Source organism: Streptopelia decaocto (assembly GCF_964273445.1).
Source record: "Streptopelia decaocto genome assembly, chromosome: Z".
Lineage (NCBI taxonomy): Eukaryota > Metazoa > Chordata > Aves > Columbiformes > Columbidae > Streptopelia > Streptopelia decaocto.
In genome coordinates, this window is record NC_138657.1 from 19356852 (window position 1) to 19372307 (window position 15456).

The 15456-nt window shown below is 36.8% G+C and overlaps 1 protein-coding gene across 5 annotated transcripts in view; it reads right to left on the bottom strand.

Moving 5' to 3' along the window:
* Positions 1 to 15456, bottom strand: part of CCDC171 (coiled-coil domain containing 171) — a 155420-nt gene that overhangs the window by 12953 nt on the left and 127011 nt on the right. For 4 of the 5 annotated variants that reach the window (XM_082074301.1, XM_082074299.1, XM_082074298.1 and 1 more), the window contains one exon: positions 10377 to 10529. In XM_082074301.1, the coding sequence (XP_081930427.1) occupies positions 10377 to 10529 (153 nt within the window). Of the gene's footprint in view, positions 1 to 6448; positions 6585 to 10376; positions 10530 to 15456 lie in introns of all 5 variants that reach the window. The other variant, XM_082074300.1, reaches the window with a different exon arrangement.

Here is a 15456-nt window from a genome sequence, read left to right on the forward strand (position 1 = left end):
GGGTAAGTATAAAGCAGTGTGACTTAAATATGTAAAACCTAATAAAAATAAACATTAAGATGTAACTTGCTGACTGTATGCCCTTAAATCATGTCGACATTACAGGAATAAAATTATGAGTTAAAAACAAGTGCTATGCTTCATGCCCTGAATTTCCTGTCTTTTTATCTCTGCAAGTCATACTCTCTAATATATTTTAAAGGTTGGTGTGGGTTTTTTTCGTTTCTTACCTTAACTTTTGTGCTTCAAGTACAAAGTGCAAGCAATCGGGCAATGGAAGTAGCTAAACACATGTACTTCTACAAAAACATGTTAGTGTACTGCAAAAATGTCACAAAAAAGGACCACGAAGGTTTATTCTTTTTTCCCCAGCTGAAAAGGATGCCAATAGGCACCATTAAAGGAGAAGGCAGGGGAAAAGAACATAAGCAAACCAACACCAAAACCATCTGTTTTTATACATTCCAGAAAGGCACAAAGTAAAGGAGACTGCTGTGGTTTACAGCCACCCTACCTTATCGCTCTCCTTATCTCCCTCTAGCCTGTGCAGGATCCACCCCTCCCCTTTGACTGGTGAGGCGAGGTCTGACAGCTGAGAAACCTGCTGAGGGACCACGGGTGGAGATGATACCCATCCCTGTGCTCCCCTGGCCTTCCTTCCAGCCAGTGCACCAGCAGCAGGGACCAAGAGGAGACACGGCTCCACAGTCATCTCCCGCAGAGGAAGGTTTGTCTGCTCGCTGGCGCTGAATTCTCTGGTGGTGGAGCATCAGTCATCTCCTGACATCCAGAGGGAAACATAAACCTCTAAACATGAGGTTTTGCTTTACAAACACTTAAAGTACTTTTTTTTTTTGAGAGGAATACTTACTTCCCCACTAATTAAAATGTAGTTTTATGCTTAAATAGATTCTTCAGGTCCAATCCAGTTAAATGTCAGCACATTTTTTTTTTTTTAAATAGGCGCATGCAGCATTATTTATCCATGCTATATGATAACTGAGTGCATGCTGCACATATATGCATTTCTGGGGCTACCTGAGAAAGAAGCAGACTCCTGGAAACACTGCCCTAGGTCTTTCTTATCTTTCTCCCTGGAGAACTGGACAGTGAACTAGTGGTACAAAGTAAACAATGAACACCATGAAAAATGACAAAAATTGTTCCACATACCATCCTGATCAATCTAATTGCTACTCACAGGTGGCATCTACACATCTTGCACTATTTATCAAAGATAATGCCTGAAGATCAGCTCTGAATTTTCTCCTTATAAACAGTGCTTTACATACTTATCTTGAAACATGAAACCAAACAGGTGTTTGAACAAGAAACTGATTATTCAAAACAGTATACATGATAGGATTGAAATTTAAAATAAAAAAAAATAGGAAGATGACAATCTGTATTGCATGGATCCATTCACCATTTAAGCATCCAAGCTAGACCCAATTCAGGCACAGCTATGCTTTAATCCCCTCCAAAAATTTCTCAGCAAATTCAGTCTCAGAACAGACATTCCCTTTATGTTTAACCCACAGTTTAGCAGGGAATAAAAGAAGCTTCCTAGCTCTCTTTCTTGAAATAACTTCTTCAAAAGGAAGGAGGAAGCACCTTCTGACCTGAGTAAAAGTCCTTGAGTCTGGAAAGAGGTGAATTTGTCTTCCTCTGTAGAGAACATTCCTTTTCTTCTATAAAGCAAGTAAAATTGTGTCCTTGGCTCTGTTCTTTTGTAAAAACTTTTTCCCAGGGTTAAATGCCCTGGTCTATAATATTCAGTTCTCAAAATAACAGCCTGTCTAGCACTCCCAATACTTTTATTTCTACTGCAGAATCAGCAGTATACATAATAATATACAAAAGTTTCTTTTAATTTGATGTGCTGAAAATGTCACTTTGAGAGATGTGGGAGGAAGGCAAAAGACACAGAGGCGTGTAGAAAATAGAAAATAAACAAATGCAGCCAGTGAGTAAAACTCATTGCATATTACCAATGAAACATGTTTTGAAAGACCACTGCAAAGACATCTAACTAGGAAAATGGCATTGGATGGCTGTCTCCCGACTCAAAGCTGTCCCCAAAGCAACTGGGGCCTTTCTGAAACTTTCAATTTCAGGAAACTCCACATACCATTTTGCAAAGAAAATAAAAGAGTAGCTCTTTCCAATATTTCTCCTTCAAAAGCTGAACACAGTGAAGCATACACATTCACTTTATTTTTCTCTGTTAACCTCCTGAAGACAGAGAATAAATGCATGATGATTTTTTACACGGTAAACTCAAACCTATACTTTAGGCTTGTTTCCTTATCCACATCATTACTGTCTCAAAATCAATTTCCAGTTAGTTGCTCTTGGAGGTACAATTGTTGCACTGGCCTGAGCACTTAGGATAAGAGATGAATACAGCTTCAGCTTCCAAGTGTCTCGTTTTGAGCTCTGGGAACTAAGGACCCTTGTTTGTGAGCTGGTAGTTCCAGTACCTCACCAGAAACACATTTCTAATGCCATAGAAATGCAAACCATGAAGGCAAAAAAGGAAGAGATTAGCTTCCTCAAAACATGACCCGCGTTTTTTGCAACTCAGCCAATGACTTGAAAGATTTGTTTTGTGCTTAAGATCGAAACAAACCTGCGGTCATTTAGGAACTTCATGGTTTCCATTAAACCACACAGCATGGACATTTGGAATTTCATGGCAGCTATGAAGTGAGAATGTAGATCTTGCTTTTCCAAAGCACCAGCCTGAGCTGAGAGCTAACACCCACACACATTCACTCACATTCCTTAGTCAATTCATGTCATTAAGGAGACTTTAAGAACAGACAAAACAAATAAAAAAAAAACCCACCACACACACACACACAAAACCAATGCCACTTAAATCTCTTTCTTGAGCACCTGAAAGCACAATACTACAAGTGGAAATGTAATGTTTAAATGCAGCAAATGCATTGTGTCCATCTACAGTGTTTACAGCATTAACTCTGTAACTACAGTGAAAAGCTGAAGTATTGGAAACCACCTAATTACCCAAACATTTACCTCTCTGCAGGTGTAAATACATGGGCCTAATAAGCCTTCCCACTGTGATAGCAGTTACTTAAATTATATTAAAATATTAAAAACTATTTAATGAGCTTTTTTCCCCTAAAGTAAATTGAGTGTGTGCCTTAACCTGCTCCAGGCAAAGGAAGTTTCAAACATATTGGTTTTGAAACCAGCCATTATTTCCCATGTTGCAAAAATGGCAATTTTATTTCCCAACAGCAAATGAAACTGTCAGGAAAATTTAGATGTAATAAAATTGGGTGGTTAAACCAACATGCTGGATTTGGAATAAAACTGAATTAAAGGAATTAAAATTAAGCATTATGTCAGTCAAACTTTGTAAAAACTATTTTAAACAGGGGGGTGGGTGGGTGTGGGTTTGTTGTTCCTTTTTTTTTTTTTTCCAAAAGTTCGGTTTTGGACTTGGTGAAGTCCACCCGTAACTACCCATTTTATGTCCATCAACAGTGTCACATTTGAAATTTGCGCAATGAAAAATATTTTGCATAAAATGTGTTGCTTCTGGCAACATTTCTGCCTAAATAAAAAGTTGTCAGGCAGTGTGTGACTTTAGTGGTACAGAGTTTTAAAATGGTGGCTTCAGTCCAAGGCTAGCTAATAACGGCTGACATGCACTGGAATCTTGAGGCCTAAATCAACATTGTTTTCACAGCTGTAATTAAGCCACCTAATCAGAAGCACATTTTGACGGGACAGTTTCTGGAAGCCAGACATTACAATTTCTTATGCCTGGAGCGCAGTGGCTCATGAGAGGTCCTCATTTAATTTCAGGTTTAAAAAAAAAAAAAAAAAGGCTGTAAAATGAAAAGACTATAAAAAAGCAGTGCACGGCTGTTGAAATGAAGCAGGCCTATGTGTTCATGCCTTGACCAACCCTGCATCCCACCCTCCTTCGGCTCTCTGCCGAGTCCCCAGCTCTCAAGTGGCAGCTGCACACAGTGAGATTAAGGGCTTCTGCCAAAGTCAACAGATGAGCTGGTCTGAACTGGCTCTCTGTGTGTTCTGATTGTAAATTGTGCTGGTGATGATTAGAGAACTCTAACACAGGATGTCGACTCTTAAAACTGTCCAGAGAAAATAATTTTTATTTTTTTTTAAAGTTCAGGAATTTTTTTTAAACTTCTTTTGTGGCTTGGTACATAGTGTTGTGTCTATAACTTCCAGATGATACAAACATGAATTCACACAAATTAAGTAGCTACATTATTAAAAAAGTACACAGTTTCTTGCTCACAGCAAGATCCTTCATTTGTGGATGTTAACGTAGTAGTATTGCTGCTGAATGCAACTCTCTGACTAGTACACTCCAGCAGTCGTGTGTTTTGACTACCTGCCAGTAGAAGATACCCCTAAAATTCAGACTATCAACTATTTTTGTTGTGTGACTATCACCTCAGGACATTGTCATACTTGAAACAGGTAAACTGTCTTGCTGTTTTTCTGGATAGCAGCTACATTTGTAACTCTAACATAAACTTTCAACCCCAGAGGCCATTGTAAAACTATCAATATGAAGGCACCAGTCACTGGGGTCTGATTACATTTAGTTCTGCATTTTAATTACATATGGATTCTATTAACTGAACCTTTTGCCTTATAGGCAACATTTTAATCAAATTACTATAATTTTCAAATATGTTACAACAGTCTGACAAGTTAAAAGTTCACATACCTAGAACACTGAGTATCAAAAAAATTTTGCATAGAAAGGGAAGTATTCTTTACAAAATAGCAAATGTTTTGTTGAATTACTGTAAATGTTTCTGAACACCTTGCCCTAAGTTACATAATGTGATTTATAATGTTGGTTTCATGTTATTATTTTTTTATTGGTACTCCATAATAAGCAAATAGTTTAAACTACATGATTTATACTGTTTGGTTACAACTATTACTTGTGGAAGCAATACCACATGACAATGTGAGCATTTGCACTAGGATACCTGCATTCCTTGGCTATGCAGTAAGGTTGGCAAGCGATGCCCAGTTGCTTAAAATTGGGCAAGAAATGCAAATATTTCAGTAAAAAAATAGTTTCTGGAATATATTACTGGTTTTTGGATTCAGCCCGATAGACTTCAACCTTAGGAAATATTATGAATACAGTGTTCTATTTTTGCCTTTATTGATATTTCCACTCTTTCATGTCAGTTATCACCTCAATAGCTGGGATATTCTCCTTGTGGGCCCATCAGATTTGTCTTTACTTACTGTAACTTTAAGAACATTCATGTGTTTCACAATAACTAAACCGCATACTGCTAATTAACAGTGCTGAGCAAAAGTCACAGTTATTTGAGGTCCATATATTACTGAATTCTGTCCTAGACTACTTCCAAGAAAACACTGCAAGACAGAGGGTAACGATAAAAATAACATGTCTGATTATTTTTGCAAAGCAAATTAAGAACTAGTATCTCAAAATCTTTCACAAAACCAGTTCAATTCCAAATCTTTCAAAAAAACACTTTTCAGTTCAACTGTGCATCAGGCTAGCATGAAGTAGTGGAAAAGCCAACAGAGTTTTCATCCAGGACCTATTTGCTTCTTGCAACATCTGGGAAGAATTCCCCCAGCTACATCAGTCATTTCATGTCCTAACACAAGAGATATGGCTCTGTCCCATGAAAGACGCTCTCTGACATTTAACACGACACCGATGGAGTGAGTGCCTCTCTCTCCTATGCAGCAAGTGAAAAGGCAAATAGGGTTTTTTTTCTCTCTCTCCAGTTCTGTTCTCATAAGTCCAAATGTAAGACATTACATCCCTGTTAGATGCAGATCTCAGCCTTGAAACACAGATAGAACTGCTGACAAAGAAACAAAGGGTTTGGGGGAAAGACATGTAGGAAGAAACTGTGTAGTTACTGTGTAGTGGTGTAGTTAACTGATAAATTTGAGTTTTAAATATTTATTTTCTCTCTCCCCAGCCATGAATGAGGTTCAAGTAGATCATGAGAACCAAGCTGGTGGCTCTGAGTAGGAAGAAAAGTGTTCATTTTGCTTAATGCAGTTCTTCAATGCAAAAATGAGAGCGTATGTCAGTTTCTAGCATCTCAACAATAAATATGGATTTTTCACACATGAGATCATTCTACATGCTTTTCTCACCTTAGCAAAACCTACAGTTCCTGTATTTTCAGTACTTTAAGTGATATCACTAGGCATTTTCAGACAAAGGACAGACACAGCCACAATTGTGGGGGGAGAAAAAAAAGTAAGGATGATGCAAAGACACATAAAGCCATGAGTGATTTCATTTTCAACCCCAGTTAGCAGAAGCATCCAAAGACAACAATTGGTTTTGTGGTTAGTTAGAGAACTCTGCTCTTCTTACAGACCTTCACTTCACCCACCTCACCCATCTGAAACTTACCTTCTCCCCCTTTCAGTTAAAGTTATCCTTCTAGCTGCACAAATTTCCACTTCTCCAGTGCACACAAAGCTTTTCTCTCTTCATCGTCTTTATAAATTACTGTATTTTCCCCTTTATTTTCTATTTTCCTTTGATTCTGAAGTGAAAGTAAAAAAAGGAAGGAATATCACCAGATCAGCTGCACATTCAGGATCAGGGAAACACCTACCCAACCACTAGTAATACAACACTGCTTCTTTTGTTCTCCAAAACTGATACCAATATACTTTAAATTCTTAGAATTCTGACAGCAGTACTGACATCAGGCACAAAATCTCAGGGCTGAAAGCTATGAAAACACTTTCTGGAGAATTTTTATAATGAATTGAATTCTGTCAGTTCCTCATATGTGTCAGGTCACACTGGAAAAATACAGTGTCACTGTATCTACTCCCCAGAACACTGTGCTTGTAGCAACAAAGTCTTTGGCAGTATAGACACCATGGATTCACATGCTTGCCGTGTGACTAATATAATGTCACGTGTCACCCCACAGCACACATGAAGTAATTGCTTATGGCTATACTACCGTACGGTACAGCAGTACTGCTCCTCCTCTGGCAACCTACATCCTTACAGTCAAGAATACATATTGCCACATCAATTATATATTCTTAGCTGAACTCATTTTATTAGCTCCACCAACTATAGACATGACCCTTGATGTGGGGATGCAGCTAGGAGGACAGAATTGTGATTGTGGTATTTGTACTTCAGAGAAAGTAAATTTTAAAAATTTAAGAACTTTAAAAACCAAGGAAATGCGCAGATGTGAAACTGTTATGGTTGCAAAGAAAGACTATTACAAATGTTAATGGTTTGATAACAGAAAGAAAAAAAAGACACTTTGGAAATACAGGGGACATTTCAGAAACATTTGGTAAAGAAAAAAAAAGAAGAAAAATTTTTTTTAAATAGGGGGAACAATAGAAAAAAAGAAAGTTTAGGTAGGAAACGAATAATCTGTATTTCAGCCATATCGAGTTGCAAGAATGAAAAATGCACATGGTCTTCTGCATAGAGGAAGAATCATCAGAGAGGAGTACGACAGACAGATAGGTGGACACTAATGAAGAGTACAGAGACATCCTGCTATTGACTCCCCTTCACCCCACATAATAATTCTCTTATCTATAAGCAGTATTTCCAGTGTTCATCTCACCTCTGTCCATCATAATCATATCCCTTTCTGTTCCTCTCTGTTGGCATTAGCATGAGCACACATAGCAATCTCAGAATCTAAACACTACTGACTAGAAGGAAAGTGGCTGCACTGGAAGCAGACTGGAGGATGGAGACGTCAATTCAGAGTCTTAGATAAAAGACGAAAAATCAGAATCACGGGTGTTGCCTTATGGCATCAGTTGTGTTTTGACACTTATCAGCAAAACCCAAAGCAACAGAAGAGGAAAAAGTGTGTGAACGGAAAGAAAGGTGACGTAGTTAAAATTTCAGTACAAAAAGGTCAGTTATATTCTGAACATGGAAAAGATCAATACTGATGAATGAATGGCCAATACTTGGATGCAATGGACAGTTGGGAGGGCAGGAACCTTCTACAACTAGCATACAAGCCATCAAGAGACAGCTACAGCATAGTGAGATAAACCTCAGACTTCTAAGCTAAGAGTCCACACATGGTATACACCTGAAAGATTTTTCAAAAATATGTTTCGGCACTGAGCAATTGGTTACGGTTTACAGGAACACAAGCACACGTCATATGAAGACCTGCAATTAATACAGTCCAGGTGCTGTGTTTGTCTCCTATATGAAAAGTTTTGCCTGCAATGCTACAAGAACTGGATATGCGATTAAACACAGTGGATTGAGGCCAAAGCGTACACAATTCTTAAACCAAATAGATGCTGAAGAAAAGTCATTACACCCTTTCATTTAAAATAGTCAAGCAGGAAAATATATTCTATTTTTTTAACACAGAAATTTATTGCAAAACTTCATCCTCAAAATCAGAACAGTATTGGCTGAACCTTTAAAATTTAAGTCACTCTGGAAAGCTGTGATCCCTGAAGTTACTAGAAGTCATGCTTGATGCAACTTCTGCAAATATTAGGCACAACCTTTACAGAAAACCCCAACACTACAAAATATACTATAAACACACTTTCTTTCATGGAAACTTGAGCATTCTGAGTTTTTGCCTTTACATCAAAATTTTAAAGCATTTTCTACTGATGCTTCTGGTTAAGTTCAAATTAAACTCTATCTAAAGGAAGGACTACTTTTCTCCCTTCAGGGTTGTACAGAAGGGCGAAGAGATCCTACTATTATACAGTGCAAAAAGTATCATTTTTACATTGATACTGTAGGCAGACAGAAATTACTTAAAAAGCAGTGCACTTAACCACAGGCAGAGCTGGGGTGGCAAGTTGTTCGTTTGCTCTGTAACATATCAAGCTCTTCATAGACAGGACTGGCATCATCTTTGCTAAAAGCTCTCTCAATCCAAATGAAAGCAAATCTCACTGCAGCAAGTTTGGCAGACTTTCCAGTCCTTAGTACACAAGCGGTCATCTTGATTTAAACAACAAAAACAATCACAACAGGCAAAGGAGCAACACAATTACTCTGGACCCAGGCTCAGCAGGACACATGTAAACCTAGCAGACAACATAAAGGAAGCCTGGCTGGAGGAGAAAAAAAGCAATTCTAGTGAAGCAATTTCATTTAGTTTCTCAGAAAGGTTGTGTGGTCAGAAAAAAACCAATGCTTTCATTCAACAATTATCATCTCAAAATCTTAAAACTGAAATTCAGCATTGACTAACGTATTTTCTATTTGTGCTAATTTCCCATTGTGCTGACCCAATTTAGAAGCAGGGTAAGACGTTAATATAATTGTGTTGGAAACAACCAAAGTTGCAGCCACAGCCATTATATGTACATTTGCCAATGCATTTATGTCATTTGCATTAGTGACAGCTCTCTTCTTACAGATTTTCTGTTTCAAAAAAGATACAAACAAACCTCATCTTCTATACAGTACTTTGCTTCACAAGAATAAAAGAAGAGAAAGGAGAAAGGAGAAGAGGGGAAAAACAAACAAACAAACAAACAAAACAACAAAACAAAACAACCAACCAACAAACAAACAAACAAACAAACCCTCCAGACCTTTCTCCTTTATCCTATGTGGATAAGTAAAGAAAGATGGAGAAGAAATACTTCAAGTGAATCCAAGTTGCACAGCTTACACAGTCTCATTCTAGACATACTTGGCTATGTACGTGTGACAGTTTATGTGTCTGGCCTCCTGCCTGTGTGACACATACACATCTGCATTCAGTAATCCCCCCCACAGAAACATCTCAGATCTGAAGAATCACCTTATTAGCCTTAAACAAGTCCAAGTATCTTTGTGGGCAACCACATGCTACACAAGAAATGATTTCTGAAACTGTTTTTTAACCTTGTAACTTTAGTGAGAATTATTATTCATAACCACAAATATATAAAAAAATAATGCATCCTAATAAACATTTTGTTTACAAGTACAGTTGATAACATTCTGATTTAACATGCTGCGATATCTTCAGATGGTTAAATTCTTCAGGTCCAAAATTCAACCATTTACTGTACTGCCAAAAACAAAGAAGTAATCACAGTGTATACTTTTACAGTGACAGCAGCAACGAACAAGTTCTTGTAGAAGATACAGCAGTAAAATTAATCCTTGTGTTAACTTTTACCATCCCCTTTCTCTTCTGAAAAAAGTCTCAAAAGGTTTCTGTTGACACTAGTTTTATTGCTCTATTATGTTTATAATGATATATTATTGCATTTCCCTACAGAAACTATGCAGCATGAAGAGAAATGCTGGCTAGGAAACCACATCCAAATGACAAAAATTACTTGAAAAGCAGACTTACCAATTGGACGCTTTCAGTTTCATGAAGGCAAGCGGTTTGGAGCTTGGACTTTAGGGCTGTAGTTTGAAGCTGATGAGATGCTATTTTTCTCATTAACATGTCAATTCTGGAACTTGCAATTTGGTAGACATCCATAAAACTTTTAATCATGGCCTTTAAAAAGTAAAAGAAATCATCAATGCCAGGCAGCCTATATTTAAATATCAAATAGCATACACCCAAATTCATTATAGAAGACCTAAATTTTACTTATCAGAGAAATCAAACAAAGGTTGTAAGCCAGGCAAAATTTCAGTCTTACGACCTAAACATTGAAAGCACCTAACATGGGATTTTGTATTCCTTCTAGAATCTTAAATATGAATAGCATCGAAGAAAAGCAGATGACTATGCACCCTAATTAGAAGGTGTTTTGGTGTGCTGTTTTCAAACATCCAGTACTGTATTGAGCAGCTAATACCATTTTTTGTTGTATTTAAATATAAGACTCAGTGCAAGTTCAAATTCTCTTTACAAAAAGCCACTACACAGTTTCAGGTAAATGTTCATACTTTCAAAATGAGTCGAGTTACTCATCCTCCCACAACACGTTTAAAAGAAAAAAAAAAGGCAGAAACAAAAGAAACACAGTAAACCTACAGACCTCTGAAACGAAATAATCCAATTACAATATAGCTGGGAAAATATAATTGTTTTCATGTATATAGGGGAAGAATGTCTCAACTGTGTAATATTGATCAGACTGATAATAAACTTAGCAGCACAAGAGAGTACAAGTGATTTGGCAGTACTGGTAACTTTATATCTACCCTAAATAGCGTTACACTGTTGAGATTATTGGTCTTCTTTACAAGTGGTTAATCACATTTTATAAGTTATAGTTTTCCCTTCTGAAATGACCTGTAGTGAGTTCCTACTGTAAGAACAGACTACAGATAATATGAAATTGGCCTTCTAAATGTAAGTCTGTGGTACAGACAAAAATAAACTTAGTACCACAAACAGGCATTCACAAGATTTTTTTACTGTTTTCCTTTCTTTGTTCTAAAACCACGCTACTGCTTTTCAGAATAAAAGCTAACATAGCTGAAATCAATCAAGTCATTTCATTGTCAAATGTAGAAAACACTAGTGTAAAATTAACAATATCATATCCTTTCTCATCAGAAAGAATACCCAAAATGTTTCACATACTATGGTGCTAGTCCTAAAAGTGTATTCGCATAGCTCTGTAAGTTTGCCACTGGCAGCTCTGATCCTGCTTTTAAAATTTTTCATCCACATTCAACGTGACTAAAATGCTGCAGCTCTTCACAAACAATACCAAGCAAGAATGTGGATATATCTCACACCCCATATAAAACTGCCTGAGAGTCTTCATATGGCAACTGCCCACATGTTAAAAATTAGACATATGTTGAAATATGTCTATGGACTGGGCCTGTGACTCATAAACAAGGATTATACCCATGCTTCATAACAAGCTGTGTCTCAGCTCTCACGCAGAAAAAATCTTACGTGTTCCTTTCATTACTACCCACATGATATTTAAAGGTATGACTGAACTAGAATGCACAGAAACGATTCTTTACTGTTTTCCTTTTACCTCTGCTACCACAAGCTATTGAAGACTCTACAGCTATACAGCTATCCAACCTATACAGCTCCATTCTATATCTCCAGGGCCACTCTGAGTCCATGCAGGTACCTAAAACAACAGTTACCAACTCCTCGCTGCTCAAATCAGCTATTTCATTTGTTCTTGTTTAATGAATTTGAAAATTTTCAATCTAGGAAAAATGTTTTCATTCACAGGCTTTTCTTTTCAGACATGGCAAGTATTATTTTCTAAGACATCTAGGTTTGGTTCATTTTGTTTTGTCATGGTTGTTGTTTTAGTCCAGAAGGAAGCAATAACAGCCATTAACAGTTTATTATTGAAGCGGAAGGTTGCACTTATGTACCCATAGGTTCACGCTCCTTTCAGTAAATCCTAACTCCCCAGCAAAGAGTCATGATCAGTTTAGATTTCTCTCACTCAGGACCAGACTAGGGAAACCAGTATTTTGGGGTCTTTCAGTAGGTTACGTGGAATCACTGATAATGAAGGTGCGGAATATTCATTCTAAATGCCGTTCAGAGGAAGACAGACACTTTGGGTTTTTAGATGTGCCATTGGACATCATTTATTTAGACATTATTTTATTTAACTCGTGTCAGTCACAGATTGAGCCATGGATCTGTTTTCCACAATATTTCCACAATATTTCCACTTATTAGAATGCTTGATACATGCAGAATGGGCATAGAAGGCACTTGCATGTTACAATATCTGTCACACAACGACTGGATATATCTCTGAAGGAGTTTGGTGCCTTAATTTAGAACCCTATTTGCACGTTACAGATAAAAATATAGCTGCAGTTCTGGAAACTGTTCCAGGATCAACGAAGTCTGTTGACAGAAAATCAAAGAAGGCACATCTAGTTCTGCAGAATTTTTTTCCTCTCCTGCTAAGAAGGAGTGTTTTCTTTTGTTTTTAAGTACACATAGCACTAAGCTGTATACATAGTTTTTAAGTATACATAGCAATAAGATACTTCAGCAACTCTCCTGATGAATTTTTATAGCACAAAATTTGGCATTCATACACATCTGCAGGATCTGCATTTAGGCGAGCCTTTCTGGTTTTGAATGTGTTGGTAATAGTGCAGCATACAAACTGGGAACAGAACACGAAACAATAAAAATTTCTCTTCCATTACAAAGAAAAATGTTTTAAAAATACATACCAGAAAATTACTTTTGTCCAGAAAGGCCAGATGTACTGATCCCTGTACATTATAGGAGCCAATATTATTGCAACTCAGACCGCTTTAAAAGTTAAAACCTTTTCAGACAGATGAGTAATATAGGGAAGTTATTGGGGAGAAGACTTCACCAAGGAGGCCACAGCAACAATGGGGCTGAAGAACACTGATTTTAAACATTACTGGCTCTAGGTGGCCCTGCTTGAGCAGGGTGCTTGGCAAGATGACCTCCAGAGGTCCCTTCCCACCTCAACCAGTCTGCAATTCAGTAATTACAAAGAGCTATTAAGGATGGAACACTATGGAAGTAAATAATTGTTGAAATTTGCAAAGGACTGTCAATTTTAAGAGCACAAATTGTAATTAATTACTCTGCATTAATCAAATAAATAAATGAGTTAATCAGACACACGAATGTTTTGGTTTTGTTTTTTTTTTAAGGACTCTTCTGTTTCTTTTTATTCCAATGTCTTCACCGTTATTTAAAGTTCTACATCACGTACTACTGATTTTTCAGAAGTAAATTATAATGGTTTATTTCAAAGCAGCCATAAGGAAGAAGGTCCTTATGCCCTCTTCAAAGATGTCTCATCTGTAATACCAGGGTACGTATAAACATTTCTGGTTTAAGATACAGGTTGGTGAAGCTGAGAAACCTGAATTGAGAGTAAAAATGAGACAAACTACTTTGATGCTGCTTGTAAACTACAAACCAGTGAACTCCAGAACAAAATAGCCAAATTTAAGCTGTGCTTTCTTTTTCCAGATCAATCTTTAAAATTACTGAGAACACTTAACATTAGAGACAGTCCTCCAGAGGACATATAAAAACAATTTTTCCCAACTCTGTGTACACTTGAAAAACCAATAATTTCCTTGTTCCACAGACCATTTCTAGAACCAGTAATTTTGAGGTGCACAGTGCTATAGATGCTTTAAAACAGCTTTTCCATGTATTACTGGCTACAAATATACAAGACTGTAAGACTCCAGTCTTCAGGAGTCCTTTATGTAAAGTGAAAAATGGCTAATACTGACAAATTACATGATCTTTAAGGAATATGAAACATGCAAAGAAAGCTTTCTTTAAATTAATTTATGAAATTCAAAGGTTACTCAAACTTCAGCTGTTCTCAATCCAGTTATAGTACAAACATATGACAAAAGATATACAGATCAGCATATGCAAATTAGCAGACCTCTCATCAAAATTTTAATGTATTTATTATACATTACAAAACCAGCATTTTTTATTTCAAATTAAAATACAAGTTGTCTCCCTTGCCCTAACCCTAACGCTAACAAGAACAAACACAGCTCAAAACAATTTCTATTTGCATTATGAATTGTATAGAATTGCAAATGGAAGTTTCCATTTAAAGTTTTAGACTATTCTGAAGTTGCAAAGAAAACACCAAGTGATTAAGAATAATTTTATTTGGTTTTATAACCGTTATACCATTGGCTCAGGATCTTATTGGGCCTGCTATTATAGAACTGTACCTCCTGTTTAGACAGAAGAAAACTAAAGGAAGGTGACCTTTTGTGAAATGATGCTTATTAATAGGTATAAAACAGCATGGCAACGTAAGCATTGAGTTTGTAACGTCAGTTGCAGCAGCTACAATAAAAAGAGCATATACTTTACACAATGTGCTCAAAAAAAATGTAAAAAGTAAAAATGTGACTGTTAGGTTCTCCCTTCAGAAAATTCTTCAACTAAAAAGAATGTTAGCAGGTAGCAAATTTACCTAAGGGCAACATATACAAAAAGATGAAAAAGAACAAGAGAAGGAATAATGAATGGACTTCAAAAGAATGAAAGGCTAACTCTAGTATAACAAAGTGCTTAGATGAGAATCTGAAAAGACTGAGAATTTCATTTATGGTACAGAAGTTGGCTGAAGTGCAGTTCAGGCAAAAGCAACTGGTGTGAAAACAAAACTCCACAGCATGGAGTTCTGCATACTTAATGGATAACCTGTAGAATGCCTGTCATTACTGTCCTGCTTCAAACTGACATAAATAAGATTAGTTAAAATAAGTCCAGAAGACAAAACATATATAAATTACTTTTGTTTTCAGAAGATATCAGGATACTTACTAAAGATTTAGGAGAGCTGTATTTAGGGAATAAAGGACTAAAATTTCCCCCATACATTTTAGTATTTGAAAACGCATTCTGGATGCCTTGACCCATAGTCCAAAATGTCTAGTGGCATCATCAGTGAAGGATGTAAATGCCTTCTCAGGCATCAGAAAAAAACTCA